This window comes from Panthera leo, chromosome C1 (genome assembly GCF_018350215.1).
Source record: "Panthera leo isolate Ple1 chromosome C1, P.leo_Ple1_pat1.1, whole genome shotgun sequence".
Classification (NCBI taxonomy): domain Eukaryota; kingdom Metazoa; phylum Chordata; class Mammalia; order Carnivora; family Felidae; genus Panthera; species Panthera leo.
The window spans coordinates 213,354,955-213,380,048 of NC_056686.1; the positions used below are offsets into that span (position 1 = coordinate 213,354,955).

General features: G+C 39.5%; 1 protein-coding gene across 13 annotated transcripts in view; it reads left to right on the forward strand.

The window, feature by feature from the left end:
* GIGYF2 (GRB10 interacting GYF protein 2) overlaps positions 1 to 25,094 on the forward strand; it is a 146,976-nt gene that overhangs the window by 93,682 nt on the left and 28,200 nt on the right. For 10 of the 13 annotated variants that reach the window (XR_006205769.1, XM_042950529.1, XM_042950528.1 and 7 more), the window contains 11 exons: positions 806 to 1,023; positions 1,116 to 1,278; positions 1,367 to 1,555; positions 4,324 to 4,520; positions 5,508 to 5,667; positions 12,992 to 13,158; positions 16,608 to 16,699; positions 18,019 to 18,126; positions 19,183 to 19,283; positions 21,831 to 21,931; positions 24,327 to 24,488. Coding sequence is in view for 12 of the 13 variants with exons in the window: in XM_042950529.1 (XP_042806463.1) it covers positions 806 to 1,023; positions 1,116 to 1,278; positions 1,367 to 1,555; positions 4,324 to 4,520; positions 5,508 to 5,667; positions 12,992 to 13,158; positions 16,608 to 16,699; positions 18,019 to 18,126; positions 19,183 to 19,283; positions 21,831 to 21,931; positions 24,327 to 24,488 (1,658 nt within the window). In the remaining variant the exon portion in view is untranslated. Of the gene's footprint in view, positions 1 to 774; positions 1,024 to 1,115; positions 1,279 to 1,366; positions 1,556 to 4,323; positions 4,521 to 5,507; positions 5,668 to 12,991; positions 13,159 to 16,607; positions 16,700 to 18,018; positions 18,127 to 19,182; positions 19,284 to 21,830; positions 21,932 to 24,326; positions 24,489 to 25,094 lie in introns of all 13 variants that reach the window. The other 3 variants (XM_042950530.1, XM_042950538.1, XM_042950539.1) reach the window with 2 other exon arrangements.

The following is a 25,094-nucleotide window of genomic DNA, read 5'->3' on the forward strand; positions in this document are numbered from 1 at the left end:
GTCCCTGGGGGTATTATACAGAAATAAAAACTCCCTGGGGAGAGTTAAGAGTTGAGAATAAAGGAAAAGGAAAGTAAGCATGCTGTTGTGGAAAAAGCAGTATTGGATGCAGAATTCGATTCTAGTTCTGCTTTGCCGTTATGCAAGTTACTTCTGTCAGAATTTTTGTTTCTTAAACTATAAAATTAGGATAGTGGGCTATATAAAATCTTTGACATCTGTCAATGCTGTAATTCCATGACTTTTTGTTGGGAATCAGAATTCCAACTGGAATCTTGTCACTAGCAAGTTGGCATGATGAGTTTGATATTAGGAATTGACACAGGGGGTTGGTCGTATCCATAAAGAATGGTATTTTCATGAGAAGAAGGAAAAGGTGTAAGACCTGCCAAAGGGAAGGCAGGAACTTCAGTTATGGTCACGTGGTCAGCGTTACAGATCTGGGCTAGGAGTGTGCCCTGTGAATGGCTAACTGAAGTTTCGGTCACATAGCCAAAGCTTATCCAAAATGTATACTTTGAGTAAAGTGTCCTGTAAAAGTAATTTGTTTCAAATTTATCTTTCAAAACTGTAGAGTATGTTGTGTGGCTCAGTACTTATTGAAGATAACCACTATTGTCACTTAGTGGTATCGTTTGTATGCTAAGCTCTTCACTTGATTTAATTTGCCTAATTTTCTCTTTAGTTGATTGATCCATTTGATTTCACAGTTAATCATAGTTTTCCCCTTTATTTCCTATTCATGGTTTTCTTTTTCAAATACTGTCATGAAAGTTTTCTAAGGTCTGTATCCTCCTCATCCCAGATGGCCCTCGTTCTGCAGGCTGGCGCGAACACATGGAACGACGGCGAAGGTTTGAGTTTGATTTTCGAGATCGGGATGATGAACGGGGTTACCGAAGGGTGCGCTCTGGCAGTGGAAGCATGGACGATGACCGGGACAGCTTGCCCGAATGGTGCCTAGAGGATGCTGAAGAAGAGATGGGCACATTTGACTCCTCTGGAGCGTTCCTCTCTCTGAAGGTAGGAAATCTGTTTTAAATGTCATGACACACACCGACCTTCCACCAAAGCCAAATGTACTGTTGACCTTCGGCTTTATTTTCTTGACACAGAAGGTCCAGAAAGAGCCGATTCCAGAAGAGCAGGAGATGGACTTCCGGCCTGTAGAGGAAGGGGGGGAGTGCTCCGATTCTGAGAGCAGCCATAACGAAGAAGCCAAAGAACCTGATAAGACAAATAGGAAAGAGGGAGAGAAGACAGATAGAGTAGGAGTTGGTAAGGCTCATTTTTGTCTTGTACCTTCTTCTTTTCATCAGATCAAAAGCTTCCTAAGGTGCTAATTTAAGATTACTTTATGTTACAGAAGCTAGTGAGGAAACATCCCAGACCTCATCATCATCTGCTAGACCAGGTACTCCTTCAGACCATCAGCCTCAGGAAGCACCACAGTTTGAGAGGAAAGAGGAACCCCAAACTGAGCAAACAGAAAAAGCTGAGGAGGAGAGTCAGACGGAAAATAGCCTGCCAACCAAAGTGCCCAGCAGAGGGGATGGTATGTATTTATGAGAGTAGATAAGCTAAAACAGGATTCTGCCCAGGCCAGTGATCATTGATAAGATGGGTTTCCGTTTATGCCTCCTGGAGCTGCTTCTAGTGGTGAATTACTGAAACACATTATTTCGCTAGTAAACTTAGTCAAACTCTGCTTCCCATGTACGTGCCCTTCCCAAAATTCACCGAAACAGAGAGGAAACGAAGGTGGAGCTCGGGAATCTCACTTTCTACAAGGTTATGACATGGTCACCTTGGTTATCAGCGGAGCAGACAGGGTTTCGGATCCTCCACAGTAATTAGATTCTCACATCAGACAGCTACCTTCCCAGTGGCTGCAGGATGTATGTCCAGAAGGCACACTAAAATGCTGTTGTTTCAAAAGAGGCCAAAAAGAATATGGATGAAGCTGTGGAGGTCCTACCACCTTTGCTAGTGAATAAGCTTAAAACATATCTCCTTCTCCAGTATTACTGTTTTGATTTTACTTTGCCTCATATGCCTTAGTGGGTAGTATTAATGTTTACTTCCATGTTTCTTCTGGTACACACTTAAAATTGACATTTGTGGGGCGCCTGGGTGGCTCAGTCGGTTAAGCATCCGACTTCGGCTCAGGTCACGATCTCGCGGTCCGTGAGTTCGAGCCCCGCGTCGGGCTCTGGGTTGATGGCTCAGAGCCTGGAGCCTGCTTCCGATTCTGTGTCTCCCTCTCTCTCTGCCCCTCCCCCGTTCATGCTCTGTCTCTCTCTGTCTCAAAAATAAATAAACGTTTAAAAAAAAAAAAATTTAAAAAAATTGACATTTGTAATTCCTGATGTTGAAGGGTTAATGGATTGAGTCTCCATAAAAAGTCACAACTTTAACGTGGCCTGTGAGACCTTGCACAACGTGGCATCTGCCTGCCTCTGTACAGTTTGAGTGCCACTTCTGTCTCCTTCCTCTGTTCCCCAGCCTCACAGCCTGTTAGGTCCTCAAGTGTGCCCTAGCACGTGCTGTTCTCTGTGCCTGAAACTCTCTCCCATCCGAAGTTCCCAAGCCACGTTAGGTATCTTCTCTAGTTTCTTAAACAATTGACACTATTCCTCACATAGCAACACAGTATTAGAAAGATCTGTTTATTATTTTTTTTACTCAGTAGACTAATATTTTGAGGGCTTAAGCCATAGATTTCTCTTCAGAGTTAAATGTCTAGGACAAAGCTTAGTGAGTGAATTCAGCGAGTATTTGAATCTCTATTAGGCACTGTGCGACTTGTCCATTTTGAGACCTGTTTGATACGTAGTAGTCATTTTTCAGTTATGATGTGCCCCCAAATTACTTGTGGTTCTTTCTCTTGAATGTACATTCCTGGGACCTTACTCTAGGAGATCCTAGGATGGAGTCCGGATGTGTGTATTTTGAGAAAGCTTCATAGATGTGCATTAAAGATGAAAACTCTAGATTGATAATCTGTGAGGGAGATAAAGGATATGTGTATCAGGCATCTAGGGCTAAATTCCCATTTTTAGAGGGTAGGTAGAGAGTAGCCAGAGAAAAATCTTCAGAGACAAGAGTGGACTAGAGTGAAGAGAAAGGAAGGAATGGAGAAGGTTTTAGTTTAGGCTTGGGTAGATAATGTCAGAGGCTACTGAGGTCGGAAGATGAGGACTAGGTAAAGCCATTGGATTTGGGGACTTTGAGTCACTGCTTCTCTTTGGGAGAGAAGCTGTGTTGGAGGGGTGGAAGTGGAAGTCACAGTGTAGCAGGTGTGGGTGGCAGTGCATAGACTGTTCTTTTAAGGAGTTTGGCAAAGAAAGGAAAGACTGAGAGGAATGGGAATGTGGAGAAGCTATCTGTAATTGAACCAATAAGGTTCCAAAGCGGAAGCTGCAATTGTATCTAATTACTTTCATCCCCCTTTTTATTTTAAGAGCCTGCATCCTGAGAGGTTAGAAACAGGACCCAAAACAGAACCTCTTTTGTAGTCTCTTTTCTTATTGAGAAGACCGTCTGCACTGTACATGTAGACTCCCAAGAGCTCTTTGTTATCCTAAAAACTAATGTATTGCATTACATTTATTATCACCTGAAATAGGTTCTTATTTAAGAGAAATGCAGATACGTTTAATCAAAGTTTTGATGGTGAGATACGACATTTTTTGAGGAGATTTGCAGTCCTTTGTTAACAGTCTGCTATTTGGAGACACGTTATAAAGATAACATTGGTCTGATTCTGTTTGTTTTCAAGAGGTAGATGTGTCACTGTTGGGCAGATGCTGTAGTGACACAGGCAGGCACTGTAGGAGGACCTTTTAATCCTTATATTTTGTCATTCTGTAGAGTTAACTGCTGTCATCGTAGGGAGAAATACTACACTTCTCCGTAAGAAGTTGCTGCAGTGAGGGGTGCCTGGTTGGCTCAGTCGGTTAAGCATCCAACTCTTGATTCTGGCTCAGGTCATGATCTCAGGGCTCCTGACCTGTGTTGGGCTCTGTGAGGACAGTGCGGAGCCTGCTTGGGATTCTCATTTTCTCTCTCTGCCCCTACTTAGCTCATACATGCACGCATGCGCACACACCCACACTCACACCCGCCCCCCCCCACACCCTGTCTCTCTCTCAAATTAAAAAAAAAAAAAAAAAAAAAAAAAAAGCTGCAGTGTTTGATACATTCACCTTTCTGTTGAGCCCATTTAGTGAGTGGCCCAACTTGATGGAGAGCTAGTTTTTCTTCATGAGAACCTCCATAGTTTAAAGGTTTTTCATGTTTCTGTGTTTTTTTCCCCTCTAGAAACGGTTTCTGATGTCCAGCAGTCCCTGTCCCAGATTCCTTCAGATGCAGCCTCTCCCCTTCTCATACTTCCACCCCCTGTTCCCAGTCCTCGTCCTGCCCTGCGGCCAGTTGAAACACCGGTCGTAGGTGCTCCTGGTATGGGCAGTGTGTCCACAGAACCAGATGATGAAGAGGGCCTCAAACATTTGGAGCAGGTAAAAATCATGTAATTCTTTTTTTCTCCTCTCAAAGCACCATAAAAATTGAAAAGCATTAAACAGATATTCAGAAATGGAACTTTTGTGCATTAGATTTTATGTACTGGAAAAGTTGTTTTAAATCTAGTATTTATTTGTATGAGTAATTGTCTTTCAAATCATTTCATGCTTTTAAGTTTCTGCTATGTAGTAGTCATTATGTCAGGTTATTTTTTCTCTTCTGAGGTTGCCCTTGGCTGTTTGCTTTTCTTTTTTCTTTTTGGAAATTAATGGAATGCCAAAAATGGCAAATACAAGCAGCTGTGGATGGGCACAGCGTCTTCTGTATTTTTTACCTAAAGTGTAACTGGGAATAGTTAAACTCTCAGGATATTAACATCGTATTCACATCTCTAGATTTCCCTGAGATTAAGTATACCTTTGTTGGATGTAAATGGTGACTTGCTTTCTACAGAAGAATCTGTTTCCTTTGCTCTGGGGTGGTGGTTGGTGGCAGGAAATGCTTGAAGAAAGAAAGAAAGTGGGCAGTGTGTTAGTAAAACTTGTAAAACTTTTGTAATTGTGTTAATTGAGCCTTTGTTGTATTAACACCCATGTTTTTACAGGTTTAGATTATACGTTTCAGAATTGACCAATGGCTTACTGGTTTTAAAAGTAATCTTATTAACGTGTTGATTAGAAGAAGCCTGGGCTTTGATCCTTACCAGTTTGTGTTTTAATTTCAGTTTGCTTTGCTTAATAATTTTGAGACTCTGAGCAAGATTTGACCTCTCTGAGCCTTAGTTTCCCCCTCTATAAAGTGGGGATAGTACATATTTTCATGATATTGATGGAAGAATTAAATGGTTGCCTGCTGTGTTTCTTGCACAGTACTACCTTTTACAGATCAAGTCGTTCAAAAAAGGTAGGCATTTTTATTAAGTGTACTAGTATTAATTTGGGATCGTTTGTTTCCTCAATCCATTTTTTTTGTTTTTCTGTTAGCAAGCTGAGAAGATGGTGGCTTATCTCCAAGATAGCGCACTAGATGATGAGAGATTGGCATCAAAACTGCAAGAGCACAGAGCTAAGGGAGTCTCAATTCCATTGATGCACGAAGCAATGCAGAAGTGGTATTACAAAGATCCTCAGGGAGAAATTCAAGGTAGCTCGTTCCATTCTACTTGAAGCCATTATCTCCTATAAGATGGTCATTATTTAATGTTAATTTGCATAATAGTGGAAAAAGTCAATTTTTACAGTTTTTCTTTGTATATGTGTGTGTGTGTGTGTGTGTGTGTATACATACATACACACACACTTACTTACTTACTTACTTATTTAAAGGTTCCTTCCATAATACTTTGCAATTTCAGTGGTGGGGGGAGGGAGGTCCAGTGAAAATCATTTGAATACAAGGCGGAATGTGATAGTAAATATAACAGGGATGCAGACAAAATGCTTAGGACGCCCTTAGTTCTGGCTTCCCAGCGGGTTAATTGGGCAGGTAAGAGTTACCTTCTCTGCACTTCAGTTTACCTCCCATTAAAGGTGATGGCAATCATAGAAGACCTTACCTGAATGTTTTGCTCAAGTGGAATTGATATCATAAATGGTAAAGAACTATCTGAGAAAGGATAGTACCGTATTATAAGCTAATCCCTTAAAAAAGATTTGTATGGTGGGTAAGTTAGAATGGGTAGAGAATGTTGTAAAAGAAATTTGTTGATTCATTTCCGCTTTTGAATTCTTTGTTTATAACCTGAAATTGATTGACTAATATTAGTGTCAGTTTCATGATACTCTTTTACCAAGTACACCCTGTGATCTCTTTGTGACATACTAACTCCCTTTCCACTCTGAGTCCCCTTACCCTCTATTGTCCTGCATAACATCTATTACTGCCTGGTTCTGATTTGTTCATGACCTGTTCACACCCCCATAGAATGGAAGGTGCTTGGGAGCAGGACATGTGTGTGTATGTTTTGTTTTGTTTTGTTTTGTTTTGCTTTGTTTTTTTGTAAAGCAATCAAAAGTGTTTATTTGATATTTTAAGGCTTACAAATGGAGAGACAAAATGTGCTTCCAAATTCAGGGCTGTGTGTTTTAATTAAAGCATATATGGAACGGTGCCTCGGTGGCTCAGTCAGTGGAGCATCCGACTCTTGATTTTGGCTCAAGTCATGATCCCATGGTTGTGTGATTGAACCCCACATCAGGCTTTGCACTGAGCATGGAGTCTGCTTAAGAGTCTCTCTTCCTCTCTCTTTCCCTGTCTCTCTCAAATAAAATTAAAAAATAAAATATAGATGTGTGCCTTAATTAAATATACTTGAGATAATTGCAACTTTACATGCAGTTGTAACAAATACTACAGAGATTTTATGTACTCTTTACCCAATTGCCGTGAGTGGTAATCCATGCAAAACTGTAGTACCATATCCAGCCAATGTATTGACTTTGATACAGTTAAGATTTAGAACATTTTTTTTCTTTTTTTTTAATGTTTATTTTTCAGAGAGTGAGAGTGAGAGAGAGAGAGAGAGAGAGAGAGAGAGAGAGAGAGAGCATGCACACGTGCAAGCAGGAGAGAGGCGGGGAGGGGAGGGGACAGGCAGAGGATTCGAAGCGGGCTCTGTGCTGACAGCAGACAGCCCAATGTGGGGCCTGAACCCATGAACCTCTAGATCATGACCCTGAGCCAGAGTCGGACGCCTAACTGAGCCACCCAGGTGCCCCAAGATTCAGAACATTTTCGTTTCCTATTGCCCTTGGGTGCCCACATGCATTTCCTTTCCACCTGTTCCTGCTCCTTAACACTTGGCAGCCACTAATCTTTTCCCGATTTCTATATTTTGTCATTTCAAGAATTTTGCAGAAATGGAATCCATTTGCATCAAATGGAAAAAAAATTGTTTTCACTCAGCACAATTCTCTGGAGATTCATACAGGTTGTTGCATGTATCAGTAGATTTCTTCTTTTTATTTACTGAGTGGTACATCCATGATATAGATGTATCGTTGTTTAACCGTTTATCCATGAAGGGCATCTGGGTTGTTGCAGTTTCTGGCTATTATAATAAAGCTGTTAAACATTTATGGATAGGCTTTTGTGTTAATACAACTCTTCATTCCTCTGAGACATAAATGTCCAGGAGTGCAATTGCTAGATTGTATGGTGATGACATGTTTAGTTTTTTTAAGCAACTGCCAAGTTGTTTTGTGGAGGAGCTGTACTATTTTTGTATTTCTGCCAGCAATCTGTGAGTGATTCATTTTCTCCACATCCTTGACAGTATTTGATGTTGCTATTTTTTACCTTAACCATTTGGGCTTGTTATAGTGGTATCTCATTCTAGTTTTTGGCTTGCATTTCCTTAACAGCTAAAGATGTTGGACGTCTTTTAATGTGTTTATTGGTGTTTATCCTCTTTAGTAAACGATCTCTTCATGTTTTTTACTTGTTTTCTCATTATTTGCTTTTTTAACCTTTGAGTTTTGAGGCTTCCTTATATATTCTAGATAATAGCCCTCTGTTAGGTATGTGGTTTGCAGATATTTTCTCCCAGTCTGAATCTTTTTATCCTCTTAACAGAGTCTTTCACAGATCAAAAGTTTTAGATTTTGATGAAGTCCAGTTGATTAGTTTTTTCCTTTAATGGATTGTGTTTTTGGTATTAAGTCAGAGATAGAAGAACTCTTTGCCTAGCTTCAGATCCCAAAATTTCCTTTCCAGAATAATTTAGGTTTTTTTCATTTAAGTCTGTGATCTATTTTGAGTTAATTTTTGTATAACGTATGGGAATTAGGTCAAAGTTTATTTTTTTGCTGATGGATGTCCAGTTGCTCTGGAACCTTTTGTTGAAAAGCCATTTTTCCTCTTTTGAATTGCTTTTGTACCTTTCTCAAAATTCAGTTGGGCATATTTATGTTGGTCTATTTCTGTGTTCTTCTATTCCACGGATCCATGTGTCTGTCTCGCCACTAATATCACAGTCTTGATTACTGTAGCTATATAATATGTTTTGAAATTGAGTAGATGGATTTCTTCCAGTTTTTTTTTCTCCTGGTTTATTTTTTAGCAAAGTAGTTTTTAGTTTTTCTAGTTCCCTTTGCCTTTCCATATAAATTTCAGAATAGTCTTGTCTATATTTACCATATAAATGTGTTCAGAAATCTATGTTTATATATCTTGCTGAGATTTTAATAGGAACAGTGTTAAACCTCTGTATTGTTTTGAAGACTTGACATCTTTTTCATGTTGACTCTTCCAGTCTATGAACTTGTGTCATTTTCAGCATAGATTCTGTACATGTTCTATTAGATTTGTACCTACTTGATTTTTTTTTTGAGTGATTGTAAGTTTTATTATATTTCAGTGTCTTTGTGTTCATTCCTACTATATAGAATTGGATTTTGGATTTTTGTCATTAGTCTGTGACCTGCCGAGCTCATTTATTAGTTTTAGGAGTTTTTGTTGTTGTTGTTTGGGTAGGTTCCATAGGATTTTCTTTGTAGACATTGTTATCTGCAAACAGGGATCGTTTTAATTTTTCATTTCCAACCTATGCCTTTTCTTTCCTTTTGTTGCCTTATTGTATTTTCCAACACTGTGTTGAATATGATGGGTGAGAGCAGACATATTTGCCTTATTTTTCCTATGTTCCTATCTTAGGGGAACACTTAGTCTTTAATAATTAAGTATGATGTTAGCTGCTTGGTTTTCTTTTTTTTTTTTTTTAATTTTTTTAACATTTATTTATTATTATTGAAAGACAGAGAGACACAGAGCATGAGCAGGGGAGGGGTAGAGAGAAGGGGAGAACAGAATCTGAACAGAATCTGAAGTAGGCTCTAGGTTCGAGCTGTCAGCACAGAGCCCGATGCGGGGCTCGAACTCACAAACTACGAGATCATGACCTGAGCCGAAGTCGGTCGCCTAGCTGAGCCACCCAGGTGCCCCAACTGCTTGGTTTTTATAGATGTTTTTTATTTATTTATTTTTAAGTAATTTCTACACCACCATGGGGCTCAAATGCATGACCCTGAGATCAAGAGCAGCAGGCTCCTCTCACTGGCTCAGCACCCTTATCGATGCTCTTTATGAAGTTGAGGAAGTACCTTATTGTTTGAGAGTTTTTATCATGATTGGGTATTGGATTTTGTCAAATCCTTTTTGTGCATTTGTTTCTATGGTCCTGTGATTTTCCTTCTTTAGTAAGTTTAAGATGGTGGATTAAATTGAGTGCATTTTGAATATTGAACCAGCTTTGCATCCTTGGAGTAAACCCCATTTGGTCATGGTGTGTAATTCTTTTTATATATTGCTGCATCCTATTTGGTAATGTTTAGTTAAGGATTTTTGTGTCTCTGTTCATGAGACATGTCGTTCTGTAGTTTGTTTTTTTTTTGTTGTTGGTTTTTTTTTTTTTTTTGGTGTTCTCATTGTCTGCTTTTAGTATCAGGGTAATAATATCAGCTTCATAAAATGAGCTGGGAGTTACTCCCTTTTCTATTTTCTGGAAGATTGTTTAGAATTGGTGTTAATTCATCTTTAAATGTTTTGGAGAATTCTCCAGTGAAACCAGCTGGGTACCTGTTTTTAGGGAATTTTATTTATTTTTTTTCTAAAATAGGCTCCATGCCCAACATATGGTGCTTGAACTCAGGACATCGAGATTGAGAGTCTCTTGCTCTACCGACTGAGCCAGCCAGATGCCCTGTTTTTTGGGAATTTTAAAATTACAAATTCAGTATCCCGAATAGTTACAGAGCTATTTAAATTACTGATTTAGTAAGGGTCGATTTTTGGTGGTTTGTGTTTTTTGACGAATTGGTCCATTTCACCTAAGATGTCAAATCTGTGTGTGTAGAATTGTTTAGAATATTCTCTTACTATCTTTTTGATGTTTGCAGGTACTGTAGTGATAGGCCGTGATTTATTCCTGAAGTTCGTAATTTGTTCATTTCTCTTTTTCTCATTGTCAGTCTTGCTAGAGATTTAATTTTACCGATCTTTTCAAAGAATTAACTTTGTTTCATTGATTTTTTTCCCCCCACTTTTTTGTTTTCAATTGCATTGAGTTCTACTCTTTACTATTTCCTTCCTTTCCTTAGGGTTTATTTTGCTTTTCTTTTTCTAGGTTCTTGAGGTGGATGCTTATATTATTGATTTGAGACTTTCTTTTCCAATGTAAGCTATAATAAAAACTGTAAATTTCTCTTTCAGCCCTTCTTTAACTGTGTACCACAAATTTTGATACAAGTATTTTTATTTCTGTTCAGTTCAGTGTATTTTTTTTTTTGTGATTCCTGTTGAGACCTCCACTTCAAATATATATATATATATTTTTTTTTTTAATTTTTTTTAACGTTTATTTATTTTTGAGACAGAGAGAGACAGAGCATGAACGGGGGAGGGTCAGAGAGAGAGGGAGACACAGAATCGGAAGCAGGCTCCAGGCTCTGAGCTGTCAGCACAGGGCCCGACGCGGGGCTCGAACTCACAGACCGCGAGATTGTGACCTGAGTTGAAGTCGGACGCTTAACCGACTGAGCCACCCAGGCGCCCCTATATTTATTTATTTTTAAGTAATCTCTACAACCCCGAGATCAGGAGTTGTATGCTCCTCCAACTGAGCCAACCAGCTGCCCTAAGAGACCTCCACTTTTACTCATGGATTATTTGGAAGTGTGTTATGTGGTTTCCAAGGGTTTGGAGATTTCCCTGTTATCTGACTGTTAATGATTTCTAGCTTTATTTTCTTGTGGTTGAAACACATCATATATAATTTCAGCTTTTAAAATTTTATTGAGATTTATTTATGGCTCGGAATATAGTTTGTTTTGCTGTATGTTCTGTGGGTTCTTGAAAGAATGTATACTTTGTTGTCTTGGAGTGTTCTGTAAATATCAGTTGGACCTTATTGATGGTGTTGTTGAGTTCTATAATCTTGTTGGTTTTCTGTCTAGTTCTGTCAGTTGTTGAGAGAGTGGTGTTGAAGCCTTCAGCTGTTACTGGAGATTTCTCTGTCTTTTCAGTTTTATTAGATTTTGCTTCACATATTTTGCAGGTTTGTTCAGTGCGTACGCTTTTACCGTTGCTGTGTCTTCCTGGTGGATTGACCCTTTATTAATATATAATATCCTTCTCTGTCTCTGGTAATTTTCTTTGTTCTGAAGTCTACATTATCAAATACTAATATAGCCACTCTAGCTTTTTTAAAATTTGATTAATGCTTGCATGATATACCTTTTCCTATCCTTTTATTTTCAACCTGCCTATATTGTTATATTTGAAATGACTTTCTTGTAGATAGCATATACTTGGGTCATGTTTTCAGATGTATATATTGGGTCATGTTTTTTGTTGTTTCTTCGTTCCAAATCTGGAATATATGAAGTAAAATGAAAAGTCAGGGAATTCACCTCCATGTGGTTCCTCAGGCACCAAGGCCAGTCTGCCTTCTCTCTACTGTTCAGAGTGTTCTTTTGTTTCCTTTGTATATATAATGTTAGGGTTTTTAGTTGTATTTAGCAGGAAGAACAGGGAAAAGTAGATCTACTCCATCTTCCCGGAAGTGGACATTATAGGCTTTTGTTTTATTTAACTGTTGTATTCTCATTACCTAGACTCATGTAATTGGTATTCAGTAAATATTTGTGAATGAATGAATGAATTGTTATTGATCAGTGTGAATCTGTTAATTTTATGTGTAAAATATATGATTTTTAATTGTAAAACATGTAGAGAATGTTACGCTCCCTCCACCCTAAGCCAGATTTAGTCATACCTACGTAAATAATTTATCTTAATGTTTTTTAATGCTCGGTTATTTTTGAGTGGCAGGGAGGGGCAGAGAGACAGACAGAGATTGAGACACAGAATCCGAAGTAGGCTCCAAGCTCTGAGCTGTCAGCACAGAGCCTGACGCAGGGCTTGAACCCAGAAACTGCAAGATCATGACCTGAGCCAAAGTCAGACACTTAACAGACTGAGCCACCAGTCCGCCTCATAATTTGATTTAATTTGATTATTTATACTTTGCCTAACCTTTAATAATCTGGCAGAAAGTGAAATTTAGAAAAAAGCATATTTAGCCCTACGTGTTTATATTCTTTATACATAAGTGATACAAAGTCTAACCAACACATTTTTCAGTTTTATTATACTTTTCTGACAAATGAATTTGTAGAGTTGAGTGAGATGGAGACAGTTATGCTCCTTAAAGTAATTAAGACCCCACAGACAATTTGGGATATATAGACATAAGTTTTATTTCAAAATCATTTCTGTTGTATTTTATTAGTTAGAAGCCTGTTTACCACTTTTGGAGATAAATTGAATTAAAATATTGTATCAAGTATTTAACAGGTGTTACCTGAAACAAGTTGTACCTCTGGATAAGGATCAGACTTAGGAAATATTTTTTTCCTCTTCAGTCTTCAAGGATTTTTATTGCCCTTCTGTTTAAATGGTGCTGTTCTAGGTCCCTTCAATAATCAGGAGATGGCGGAATGGTTTCAGGCGGGCTATTTTACCATGTCTTTATTGGTGAAGAGAGCGTGTGATGAAAGCTTCCAACCTCTTGGTGATATCATGAAAATGTGGGGAAGGGTTCCCTTCTCTCCCGGTCCAGCTCCCCCTCCTCATATGGTAAGTACCGTATAGGTCACTCAGAACACATGCTAGATGCAGAAACGCTTGCTTCTCTTTGTAAGCACAACCTAGATATTGTGTCTAATGAGGAAGAAACTGTAGTTCTTTGAAAGCAATTGAAATGGCAGTGGGCAGTCTGATTGGAAACTGCATACCTGTCCGTAATGATCTTTTCAAAACTCAAATACCTGTGTCCTCCTCCCTCCCCCCGCCCCCGGTCTCCAAATTCTAAAGAAACAAAATCCTTCAGTAGCTTTCCAGCAGGTGTAGAATAAAAAACGTCTTATCCTGACTTGCCTACCAGCTACTACATGTTCTGGCTCCTTACTTTTCTAAGCTCACTTCAGAGCTTTTACCTTTTTTTTTTTTTTTAAGTTTATTTATCTTGAGAGAGAGATACTGAGTTCACGTGTGCGTGTGTGCGTGCGTGCGCAAGTTGGGGAGGGGCAGGGGGGGGGGAGAGAGAATCCCAAGCAGGCTCTGTGCTGGCAGTGTAGAGATCATGACCTGAGCTGACACCCAGAGTCGGACCCTTAACTAACTGATCCCTCTAGGCGCCCCCCAGAGCTCTTACTTTTATCCAAGATGCTTCAGTTAGGTCACTTCTTTGGAGTTTCTTTCTGCCTCTAGTTAGAATGCACATTCTCCTCTCCTCCCCTTTCCTTCCCGCCTCTCTGTTTGCCTCTTGCTTTCAGAATCATAAATTTTCTGTCTTAGGTTTACCTTAAAGCAAATAAATGTCGCTAATAGACAATTCTGGTGCTTTGAATATTTTGAAGACTTTTTCTTTGTTTAATGTTAGTTACTGGTATGTTAAGTAAAAACTGGATCGTAATGTAACCTTCCTTGTGTACTGGCACTGGAAGGCCTTTGAAGGGCAGATCCTACTCCTCTGTAGCTGCGTCTGGGCCTCTTCCTATAGAGTTCGTTTGGGAGGGCTGTGGATCTGCCTTACTTCTCCTTCTCCAGGTTGGGATGTCAGGGGGCTGCCATAGTCAGAAGTGGCCACAGTTAAAAACGTTTAGTGTGAACATTGGATTTCTGCAGTAACATTCACCATTGATTGATTCATCAACTGCATATTGAGGGCCTGTGCTAGGCCTTGTGGTAGGTTCTTATGAGATGAAGGTAAATAGGGCACAACTTCTATGGTCAGAGGAGTTCATAGGTGAGAATAGCAGCTGTCAAACTTATTTGGCCATAGCCCATAGTAAAAAAAAAAAGTTTTACACCACTCCTCTGTACATTCATATATACTGTATGTATATTCATAACTGTACACACATACACATATTTGTGCAATAAGCTTCACAAAATATTTAAAATTTTTTTTAATGTTTATTTTGAGAGAGAGAGAGACAGAGAGAAACAGTGCATATGGGGGAGGGGCAGAGAGAGAGGAGAGAGAGAATCCCAAGCAGGCTCTGCACTGTTACCACAGAGCCCGATGTGGAGCTCGAACTCGTGAAACCGTGAGATCACGTCCTGAGCTGAGATCAAGAGTTGGACCCTTAACTGACTGAGCCACCCAGGCACCCATTATAATATTTTATGCCATGCACTTCTTTCTTTCTTTCTTTCTTTCTTTCTTTCTTTCTTTCTTTCTTTCTTTCTTTCTTTCTTTCTTTCTTTCTTCCCTCCTTCTCTCCCTCTCTATTCCCTTTCCTTTCTCTTCTTTCCTTTCCCTCCCTCCTTTTCCTTTTCCTTTTCCTTTTCCTTTTCCTTTTCCTTTTCCTTTTCCTTTTCCGGTTCCTCACCTCCCCTCCCCCCCTTCTCTCCCCTCCTCCCCTTCCCTCCCCTCCTCCCCTTCCCTCCCCTCCCCTCCTCTTCTTTCACATGTAAATGTTGATCTTGACCCAGTAATTGATGTCAGTCCATGATGGGTTGAGACCTTGTGTAATTTGGAGAACAGTGAAGATTCCTAGATGAGGGGAATTATTTCTGACATTTCTGTTGTAAATACAAGGGAAAATTGTATTATGTATTATTGTATAAACATTTAATTTATATACCAAGTTGGAACTTTATTTCCATTCTCTGAAATTGGGATGAGTTATCATGCATGTCTCAGAACTTTTGAAAGTTCATCCCTTGCCCATTGCCTGACTTCCAGTTACAGGGGCTGAGCCTCCATTAGACTGCTTAACAGGAAGAACCATGGCAAGCTGTGTCTCTGTCAGCTATGATTGCTAATCCCTGAATAGCCCTGATAAGAGTTCACCTGGATGATGAATATACCTTGAAGTGTAGGTTTTTATGTAGACATTTTATTTTTATTTTTTAAAAGATTTTATTTTTAAGTAATCTCTACACTCAACATGGGGCTCAAACGTGCCACCCCAAGAGTCGCATGCTCTACCAACTGAGCCAGTCAGGCACCCCTTAATAAAAGTAAGCTCTACACCCAGTGTGGGGCTTGAACTCTTGACCCCAAGATCAAGAGTTAACATGCTGTACTGACTGAGCCAGCCAGGTGCCCCCTTATGTAGAAATTTGACATTAACCTAGTGTAGCTTCCAATCTTCAGTGTATAGTGGAAAAGAAAAATGTCCCTGAATTTCAGACGATCGCTACCCCCAAGAAACTGTGTATCAAATGTTTCATTCCAAACCATGGTCTGTGCACAATAAAGATGTAAACTGTTCACTAATGATTTACCATAGTCTGTGTTACCCTTATGCTTTTATTATTTCTTTTATTTAACATAACATTTTACATAACATTTTATTTTTCCGAGTTTTAACTTTGCAAAATTTAAATTCCAGCCATGTTATTTGAAATATAAACTAAAAAACAGCTTATTTTTTCTAACTCATGATGTATTAATAGCAATAGAAACACCTAATTTTGGGGTGGAGAATTAGTTTTCAAAGATTTTTCGTATTTTGTTTAAATTAAAAATTTCTCCGTGTTTTTAAGAAGACCGACTTCTGTATTGCTTTTTCTGTTCATTATGAGCCATTATAATATTCTACTGTAACATTTCCTTTTAACTTTTTTTTCCTTTTAGCTTTAGATAATTTTACTCCTTTCTGTTTTGTTCCATTTCTCTAATTTCTACAGGATTCCCAAATTTAAGAATCACTTTTAACTTTGGGAAATTATACCTTTTTTAGTTACAGTAATGACGGTGGGGTACGTACAGTACAACATTTAGGTTCAAAAGTAGGAGGGGAGGACAGCTTCTGACGTAAGGACCCTTTCCTTATGGGAAATTCCTTACAGGGAATCTCTTAAAATGCAGATACCACCTTCTTCTGCTAGGTGGCACTGTTCAGCTTTTAAAGACGCGGAGTTTTTGCAATAGTTAAGCGTTTGGGGCAGAAAGGTGGAGTGTAATGTGAAGATCTCAGATTCAGTTTGCTCTCAGATATATGTAGTAAATGGCTTTTAGACTCTCTGCAATTTATTCAGTGGTATTTCTTCTCCCACCCCTTTGCTCCCAGGGAGAGTTGGACCAGGAACGACTGACCAGGCAGCAGGAGCTCACGGCCTTGTACCAGATGCAGCACCTTCAGTACCAGCAGTTCTTGATACAGTAAGAGCAGTAATGCTGTAGGTGGCAGTGCAGAATTCAGAGTGCCTTTAGGTAGAATTTCCTGAGTTGCACCTTTCACAGCAGAGAACTAAGAGTTGATAGGATACTTCAGGTACCCATCTAGTGACATGTTACCACTATGTATTTGGAGTTTGGTCTTATCTTCTTATTACCTACCATAAATTTGCAGAAAATGACATATAACTATAATCTTGCAAGCTCTTTGCCTTCTAAAGCAAGAAACAACAAGCATTTTAAGACTCAAACGCCTCCTAAATGGCTGGCTCAACTGAGAACGTCACAGAGAAAAAACATAGAAGAGAGGGCAGGAAGAAGTAAAGATTTCTACTGTTAGTAGTGGTGTGGAATGATAGCAGAATCACTTAGATTGTGTGTCCCTTTGGTAGAGGAAGTAAGATTTGCCGTCATCTAGTGCAAAGATTGGCAAACCAGCTTGGTACCTGTTTTTATGAGCAGAGTTTTAATGGAACATAGCCACACCCATTTGTATATTGTCTGTGGCTGCTTTTGCACTACAGCAGAAGAGTTGAGTAGTTGCATATGGCCTACAAACTTAAAATATTTACCGTCTGGCTCTTTACAGATAAAGATTGTCTACCTCTGATCTAGTGGGGGAAAAAGAAACCCAGATTTTCCAAGCTGAAACAAATTTTGAGAATTTTTATACAAGTGATTTTAGTTTTGGAAAGGGTGCTTCATTTGGAAATAGCTATTAGTTTGACTCTGTTTTATTAAAAAAGTTTTTTTTAACATTTAATCAGTTTTGAGAGAATGAGAGAGCATGAGCTGGGGAGGGGCAGAGAGAGAGAGGCACAGAATCTGAAGCAGGCTCCAGGCCTTGAGCTGTCAGCACAGAGCCCAACATGGGGCTCAAACCCACAAACCACAAGATTATGACCTGAGCTGAAGACAGATGCTTAACCAACTAAGCCACCCGGTTTCCCTGAATCTGTTTATTTTTCACTTGGTTTCTGATGAAAGGCTATTATTTTCAGAGAGTTTGCCAGTTTTTGACATTTTTGTGATTTTTTTTTTCTATCCTCTTATAGACAACATGCTGAGGATATATATGTTGTCTATAAGTTCAGTTCTTTCTAGGATGAAGTAGACAATTTTCTGTGTAACTGTCGTTATCATGAAGCGTTGTTAAAATATATTTGATAGCTCTTTCTCATGGTATTTTTGGGGGGTGGTGGACTGGCCTTTTAGTGTCTTTAGTGTCTTTTAGTGTCTTTAGTGTCTCAGTAAAGTGCACTAAATGTGGATAGACAGGTTATGCTTTATTTTACTTTTTGAAGACAACAATATGCGCAGGTTTTGGCTCAACAACAGAAAGCAGCCCTGTCTTCGCAGCAGCAGCAACAGTTGGCACTTCTTCTCCAACAGTTCCAGGCTCTGAAGATGAGGTTGGTGGTCACTCCATGATGGGTCATGTACGTGTGTGTGTGTGTGTGTGTGTGTGTGTGTGTGTGTGTGTGTTAAAGAGAAAAAAGGAAATTTTGGTATCGTGTGAACTCTGATATCAAAATACCCACACACAACACATTTTTGTGTATTGTGTATAAAAACAGGATATAGTTTTTAAAAATAATAATCTGTCAATGAAGCATTTTTAGTCTCTTTACTCATAGAGGATAAATTTGGAATAGTAACCAAGGAATAAAGAAAACATTTGAGAAGTAGTGTATTCTTATAGAACCAGCAATAAAAAAATTATAGTCTAGAAGTTTATAATCTCATTTCACCCATGGTATGTCAAAAGAGATACGAACATTGCCACACAGAGTTAAAATTTTCCAGAACCCAAAAGCCTTTAAGATAAGTCTGAGGAAAAGGAAATTATGCTTGAAGCCTTAAATTTCTATTATAGATTTCAGATTATCATTCAGTGTATTTCCTTCAAGTGTATCGCTGACTGTCCTAAAAACCTTACTGTCCAATTTAACCAAAGCCTTTCACATTTCTCTTTTGAGTCATAACCCATCTTGTGGGGAAAGCAGGTTAGGTAGGTGGTAAGGTACCAGTTTAGACCCTGGGAGGCTGAAGGACTTGGTTGACATAATACACAGAAAACTTCAGAGATAGAAAAAAATGAAGCCTTTTGACTTAAGGTCTGTGGGTTTTTCATTATAACATGCTGTCTCTATGACTTCTACTGGCTTTTTATTCTGGGGTGTTTTTTGTTTTTTGTTTTTTTTTTTTTTCAAGACAGTCGGTATATTCATTATTTAGAAATCAACATTTGTTATTAATACCTTGACTCCAGAAGTGGGATGAATGTGCCTCTTTGTTCCTCTCCTAAATGCTTTTTTGGTAGTGTTGTATTTTAGTTAAAACAGTGAAGGAGTTTTCTGGCCATATTGCCTGGAAAACCTACAAATCATGTAGAAATTTCTCTTTATTTTATTTTTTTTTTTTGCAAATGACAAGAACACGTGAATTTTTTTATTTCCTTTTTGCAGAATATCTGATCAGAACATCATTCCTTCAGTAACTAGGTCTGTGTCAGTGCCAGATACTGGTTCTATCTGGGAGCTTCAGCCAACAACCTCACAGCCTACAGGTAAAAATTTAGATTCGCCTTTAGTATAGCTCCAAGGATTTAGACTCTTACTTTGTAATTCAGTTTTTAAAAAATGTGTCCGTTTTTGAACCATTTTATTTATTTTTGAACCATTTTATATTGAATATTCAACAAAGAGTCTCATTAGACCCCAGAAAAGGACTGAAAATACTGTTGAAACTATACTGTTAAAGATTTGCTAAAAGTCTTTAGTAGATAAATTTCATGAATTTGAGCTAGCCTCTCTTTTTTGTGTTGCTCTAATTGGTGTGGGAAAGTGTTTTAAATTTTGATTGATTTATTCTGCCAGAGTGAAAAAAAAAAGCTTTAGTAAAAACATCTCTTCTTTTGAGTGAAGGGTTAATACATAGCTTAACACTCCAGGTACCCAGAAGTTTTGGGATGAGAAAAGCCTGCTTTATTTTATTGAAAAAATTTTTGATGTTTGTTTAATTTTGAGAGAGAGAGAGCGCGCACGCGAGCAGGGGAGGGACAGAGAGAGGGAGACACAGAATATGAAGCAGGTTCAGGCTCTGAGCTGTTAGCACAGAGCCCAATGCAGGGCTCAAAATCACGAGCCATGAGATCATGATCTGAGCCTGAGTCGGACGCTTAACCGACGAAGCCACCCAGGCACCCCGAGGAAAGCTTGCTTTAAAGTGAACACCCTATTTCATTCTCTGATCTTTTTACATCAAATTAGGAAATTTGGGGCTGAGATTTTTTTTGTTGTTTAAAGCCTTGATATTGCTGGAACACTTTTGGTTTTTAATGTCTGATACCTGCAGAAGTAGGTAGTTTGAACCGTAGACAAATCCTTACAAGAGATTATAGTTAATGTTGACAATTCTCAGGAACCATGGGCATTGGTAGATTTTTCTTTTCTTTCTTTTTTTAATGTTTATTTTTTAGAGAAAGAGAGCACAAGTGGGGAAGGGCAGAGAGAGACACACACACATATAGAATCTGGAGCAGGCTCTAGGCTCTGAGCTGTCAGCACAGAGCCTGATGCAGGGCTCAAACTCACAAGATTGGCGGATTTTTCTTAGAGCCATTGAGCTATTCAGGCTATAGTTCTTTTATTAACATTGATCTTGGGGATTATAGCAGGAGAAGGACTGATTATCATCAACTTTTCCTGCTCTGTGTACTTGATTTTTTTTGGTAGTCATTTATAGTTGTGATGTTAAAATATTCTCCAATGTTGGGAGAAGTATTTTTAAGTACCTTATTGAACAGTTTCTTTTTGGGTATGATACAGTCAAGGCCCTTTAAAATTGTCCATTGGTTTTATACAAACAATAATTTATAGTATAGAAATAGGAGTGTAGGGAATAGAGATTGCTGAAAAGTGGTGTCCGTGGACCTTTTGCTGGCAGTAGGAAGGCAGACTCAGAAGACTTTATCTATTTGTTTACTTCTGCATTTGACCCTGTGCTGCCTTTCAGGTCAGCAGGACCCATTGTGATTTGTGAGACTTGCCCAGCTTTTCCAGAGGCCTCCCCTCCTCCAGCTGTACCTCTTTCTCTTTGGCATGAAATTCATATAACATAAAATTAACGATTTAAGAAAATTAAAAAATTTTTTTGATGTTTATTTATTTTTGAGAGAGAGAGAGAGACAGACAGACAGATAGGCAGACAGCATGAGCTGGGGAGGGGCAGAGAGAGAGGGGGAGACACAGAATCCGAAGCAGGCTCTAGGCTCTAAGCTGTCAGTACAGAGCACACGACACAGGGCTTGTCAGATCATGACCTGAGCCAAAGTCGGATGCTCAACTGACTGAGCCACCTTGGTGCCCCAAGAAAAATTTTTTAATGCTTATTTATTTTTGAAAGACAGAATGAGCAGGAGAGGGGCAGAGAGAAAGGGAGACACAGAATTTGAAGCAGGTTCCAGGCTTTGAGCTATCAGACAGAGCCTGATGTGGGGCTCAAACTCATGAGCCACGAGATCATGACCTGAGCCCACATTGGACGCCTAACAGACTGAGCCACCCAGGCGCCCCCAAATTAATCATTTTTAGATGAACAATTCAGTGGCATAGAACACATTCACAGTATCATGCAACTACTCAGTTCTCTCCAGTTTCACAGTTACATACCTCTCTTGACCCCACTCCTCTTGGTTTGCGATAAGAGGTTGTATGGCTACTGGGAATACTGTGGGCTTTAGGGTCTAATGCACTGGGATTTAAATCCTGGCATGGCCATGTGCATGGTATGTGTCCTTGGGAATGTTACAGAACTACCCCCAACCCTTAGCATGTTCATCAGTAAGAATGGGGTGTGTGAACAGAAGTAGGGTTTTTGAGGATGAAATTAGTTTCCCAGTACATGCCTGGTAATTTCTTTTCTTCCAGATGTGTTGAAGGATACTGATTTAAACCAGAGCCCATATGCAGTTCAGTCTACCTAAAAGCAGCCCAGATTTGTATGATGGAGCTTATTCAGGGACAGGGAAATAGCTTTTTTCATTATGCTTGTGGAGATGTGACCATGTACATAAGCTCTGATATTCCTCATTTTAACCCTTGTTGTCTTACAGTTTGGGAAGGTGGTAGTGTATGGGATCTTCCCCTTGACACCACGACTCCAGGACCTGCCCTTGAACAGCTTCAGCAGATGGAGAAGGCCAAAGCTGCAAAGGTCTGAACCTCATTCTTCTGTAATGAAGCATGCTTTCCAGCTGTCAGACACAGGGATTTGTTTACTGACCTCTCTGTCTCTCTGGCCACTTAGACTTTGCCCTGTTAGTTTACTGTACTTACCTGTTATAAGCACGTTCGTATTCTAACCTTATTATTCCCTTTTCTCCCAGAAAAGACCTCAAACAATTAAAATTAGCAAGTTTAAATTAAATCAATTTAAATTGGTTGGTTAACCCATTTATGATTATGATTATATGGATACTTTAATTACATTATTCATGGTGTAAACACCTGTTACAAATACTAAAACCTAAGAAAATATACACTGCATTCTTATTAGACCCTTGATTTATGGCTTGAATTCCCACACCGAATCTTTATAATGATGTTAGTTTATATTTCTTAGTGTCTCCAGACATGTGGCTGAAAAGTTCCAACATTAACATTAGATTCTATGTTCCATTCACATTTTCTGGAGGAGCAAGGAATCTTGCCAGCTGAGGATGTCTTATCAACACTTATGTCATTGTAATGACTTTTGGGTTCTCATTCCTCAGGGAAAATCTCGTTCCTATTTTATACTTAATGTGTTCTTATCCTCTGCAGTAGTGACAGTCTCCTTAGAGTGCCCAGAATGTAGAAAGGATTCATGGTCAGAGTCTGTCTCCATAAACAAGTGAGAGACCATAATTCAAATAATTCTTGAGAGTTTTCTAGTACTGTAGTGCTTTGTGCTGGGAACACGTGGGATAAAGGATAGGAATTTGCAGTCTTTTGTGTCTGGGGTATGTGTGTTGAAGGAGCGAGGGCAATGACAATCAGGCAAGTAACACAGTTACAAAATAATACCTACTCTCACCCACTTAGGTGGGCATCATGAATTGGGCGACACTGCTGATGGACAGAAATACATACACTAATTTCCAGTTGAAGAATAGTAGAATCTAACCCACTTGAAAGAAATAATTCCTGTAATTTCTCAGAAATGCCTGAGAACATGCTGGTTCAGGAAGCAGCTAAATAATTTGGTCTGGCTTGGAGCCATGGTGTGTCTGACGGATACATGATGAGAAGGCTAAGATGAGGCAGGCCAGTCATGAGCGCCCTTAGACATGTCATGTTAGAGAGTAAGGATTTATTTTCAAGGTGAAGGATGATGTTAAATGTAAGCCCGGGAGTGATTTTTTTTTTTTTTTTTTTTTTTTGGTGGAGCTTAAGATGTTGTGCTGGGGAATGTGGGCAAAACTGTATGCTGGGAAGACAAGTAAGGGACTCTTAAAATGTGGTTGAGAGAGTGAAGGCTCAGGGGCGTCTGAGTGGCTCAGTCAGTTGAGCATCCGACTCTTGGTTTTGGCTCAGGTCATGAGATCAAGCCCTGCATTGGGCTGTGTGCTGACAGTGAGGATCCTGCTTGAAACAGATTAATTAATTAATTAATTAATTCATTCATTCATTCTCTTTCCCTCCCTCCCTCTGTCCCTGTCCCCTGCTCATGCATGTGCTTGCCTACTGCCTCTTAAAAAAAAAAAAAGGAAGTGAAGGCCTGAAATGTACGTGTGGCCGTGGGCTGGGCTTGGAGACTAGGGCCTGGGTTGAGCTGGTATCTCAGAACCGTAAATGATAGAATTTGTTAAGTGGTAGTTCTTCAAATTTTAAAGAACTCTGTGATTCATGCTACCAGCTTTATAACATTGCTGTTGAAGCCTAACAGTGTAGACACTTCAGTCAGAAAATCTTCAGTACATGTGAAGAAAATCAGTAGATCTTCAGTCAGAAAATCCTTTGTTAGAGATGAGCAAAGAGGTGCTGCCCCAAAAGAATTCTGACGTGACTCTTGTATTGGCCACTTTCACCCATCCCTAGAAGATCAGGTATGGTGGTGTGGAGCGAGGAGGCAGGTAAATGTCAGGGAGAGTGCATTCAATTTGGAAGAGCAGAACACTGTTCTGCTTATTGGGACATATCAGAGCTTAGTTCTCGTTTTTCTTTTTTGAAGTTTATTTTTTGAGAGAGAAAGAGAGAGAGAGAGAGAGAGAGAGAGAGCACGAGAGGGAGAGGGGGAGGAGAGAGAGAGAGAGAATATGAGAATGAGACTATCCTAAGCAGGCTCTGTGCTGTCAGCACAGAGCCCGCTGTGGGGCTCAAACTCATGAAGCCATGAGATCATGACCTTAGCCAAGATCAAGAGTCAGACGCTTAATCAGCTGGGCCACCCAGGTGCCCCCAGAGCTTAGTTCTTACAGAGCTGGTTTCATCACTCAGCTGCAGTACTGGCACCTGTGAGTGGTGTAGTGTCTGCACCTTCCAGTTTCTCTTAATGGCAGTGGTCAGTCATGTTGGAGTGTTTCTGTGCTTGGCTTTAAGTTTCTAAGAGTATTTTCATGTCATCACAGCTAGAACAGGAGAGAAGAGAGGCAGAAATGAGGGCAAAACGGGAGGAGGAGGAGCGAAAGAGGCAAGAAGAACTCCGGAGACAACAGGAGGAAATCCTTCGGAGGCAGCAGGAGGAAGAAAGGAAGAGGCGGGAAGAGGAAGAGCTCGCCCGAAGGAAACAGGTATACCTTGGAGAGCGCCGACCCCAGCATTAGCCCTAGACCAGATTCATGGTTCTCGGAGACGGTCTCTTGAAGTTGGGAAGGAGTTAACAGCCGGATCGAGATTAGAAATTTAGGAGAGTCACTTCCTTTAGAATAAATGTCTGTTACCCACTAGCAGCCCCTGCTGCTAGTTTCAGTCCGGGTAGATCTGGAGTTGCCTTTTTTTTTTTTTTTAATATTTTCAGTTAGATTTCAGAAGTAACTAAGTCTTTGTTTATTTATTTATTTATTTGTTTGTTTCTTTTTATTTACTTATTAGAGAGCAGGGGAGAGGGGCAGAGAGAGGGAGAGAGAGAAAATCTTAAGCAGGCTCCACACTCAATGGGAAGCTCGACTTAAGTATTTATGACCAGTGTCGAATGGTTTTCATGTATTTTAACCACTTATGTATCTTTTTTTGTGAATTCTCTTTTCATTTGCTTGACCTGTTTCTCTGTTGGGATTTTTTACTTATCCCAGTTGAAAGAATCCACTCTGAAATAGCTCCTAAGTGCAGTGTTATCTCACATTTCATCCCATTGTTGGCCCCAAGAAGTACTCTGTGAAAAACAAAAAGGTCCGTGC